General features: G+C 46.6%; 1 protein-coding gene across 1 annotated transcript in view; it reads right to left on the bottom strand.

Moving 5' to 3' along the window:
• BACE2 (beta-site APP-cleaving enzyme 2) overlaps positions 1 to 1,754 on the bottom strand; it is a 76,229-nt gene that overhangs the window by 74,234 nt on the left and 241 nt on the right. Inside the window, 1 exon segment of the mRNA XM_019528964.1 lies at positions 1,657 to 1,754. This exon segment is cut by the window's right edge and continues 101 nt beyond it. Within this exon segment, the coding sequence (XP_019384509.1) occupies positions 1,657 to 1,754 (98 nt within the window).

Below are 1,754 nucleotides of genomic sequence, written 5' to 3'. Positions count from 1 at the left end.
CCCCCCCACACACACAGTTCTGATGCAAAACCCCAAGGGCTTTTAGGAAATTAATCCTCCTCAGCTGACTAGTCATCCCCACCAACAATCCACCAATGCTTCACATGCAATCTCATGACCTGGATGAAAAAGCAACCAAGTTTTAAAACTTTACAATTAAATTTTTTTTGGGTAGGGGGACAGAGGAGGGGGAGGAGAGGAAAAGTGAACGGAAGAATTAATTCTACAGGGAATGCATTTCTCAGAAAACAATTTTTGTTAATAAGTAGAAATATGTAGGCTATGTTTTAAGGCATTTGTTTCTTTTAAAAAAAAAAAAAGAATTACAGTTGCTTCAAATGCATTTAGATGAGAGGCGATAGGCGTTGCTGGTAGTCAACGTACCCACCTGCAGTGGAAAGCAGACCTAAAAAAGAGAGACTAACTGACACAACATCTCATTGCAAATTAAAATTATATTAAACAGTCTGAATGAGAGACCAACTCTGCAGAATTTCCTTCAAATTACTGCGCCCGAGAACAAGAGTTTTTCCATGCAAAGTGTGGATGAATGTAAATGCTGCCTTTCAAGAAAACTGAAAGCTGTGTAACAGTACTTAGCAGGAGCACAATATCGCTTGTCATTTCCCTTTGTTTTTCTCCACCTGACAAGTCCATCTGGGACTTAAAAGGGGAGTGGAGAAGGAAGGAGTCTAGGCAAGCCTGTCTTTCAGAACTAGCTGTCACTAATCCCACATATAACATACACATCATATTTACCAGCATGTTTGTAGCTTTTAAAAGCTTTCTACCTCCAAAACACTACCCCAAACACTAAAATAAAGACAGCGACTTCTCCTTCTCCCCAGAAGCAACAGAAAAGGCTCTCCCCACTGCTGGAGCACTGCATTAGAAGTGTCATTACCCTTTCGGGCTCAAGAGTGTGCACAGCATGCGTACAGATATCCAAGACTTCTTCTGATAAATAGTGCTTTCTGCCGAGCTCCTGCATAATCCCCTTTGATATCTGAATCACTGGCGAATGCTGGCACAAGCCACTTTATTACGGATTTGGTGCAACATGCCAAGAGGGACGGTTTTCATGGGAGGTGAATTCCTTCTCCCCTGGAATTGCAACAGCAAAGGCAGGAGCAAACTGGAGAAGAAAGCTGCATTGGCAAAGGAGGGGAATTCAGGGAAGTTCTTCACGAGAAGCCAAAACCAGCAGGGAAAGAGCAGCTGACTTGCTCAAGCTGAACCAGCCCCTAACCCTTTTCTTCAAGGGAAGGAAAGGAAAAGGGAAAAGATTAAGGAACATTTCCTGTCCCCCCACCTCAAAGGTCTTTTCTTTTTCCCTGTGTGGGGGGCTTGTGGCTGGCTGCACATGAACCTTTTCAAGCTAAGGCGCTACAATGCACTCCGCCAGCAGGGCACTGCAAAGTATGAGTGCATGTCTGTGCAAGAGTGAAGGTGGCGGTGTGCGTGCAAGTGTGAATGTTTGTGTGTCTGGGTGTGTGGGAGAACATGAGTGTCGGTGTGTGCGCCTGAGTGTCTGGATGTGCGAGTGTGAATGCGAGTGAGTGTGACTGTGTGTGTGAGACGGTGTGAATATGTGCGTGTGCGAAGTGTACATGAGAGGGTGCGGGCGCGTGTGAGCAGCGTCCGTGTCGGTCTCACCTGCTGAGGCGGGGAGCCGAGCAGCATTTCGAGGTAGTAGCCCCGGCCGGCGTCTCCCTGCAGGTTGTCCACCATGGTCCAGAAGTTGAGGGTGGCGG

The sequence above is a fragment of the Crocodylus porosus genome, unplaced genomic scaffold (assembly GCF_001723895.1).
Source record: "Crocodylus porosus isolate Cpor-Errol unplaced genomic scaffold, CroPor_comp1, whole genome shotgun sequence".
NCBI lineage: Eukaryota > Metazoa > Chordata > Crocodylia > Crocodylidae > Crocodylus > Crocodylus porosus.
The sequence above is the reverse complement of the archived record's forward strand: the minus strand, read 5'-3'. Positions and strand labels throughout refer to the sequence as shown.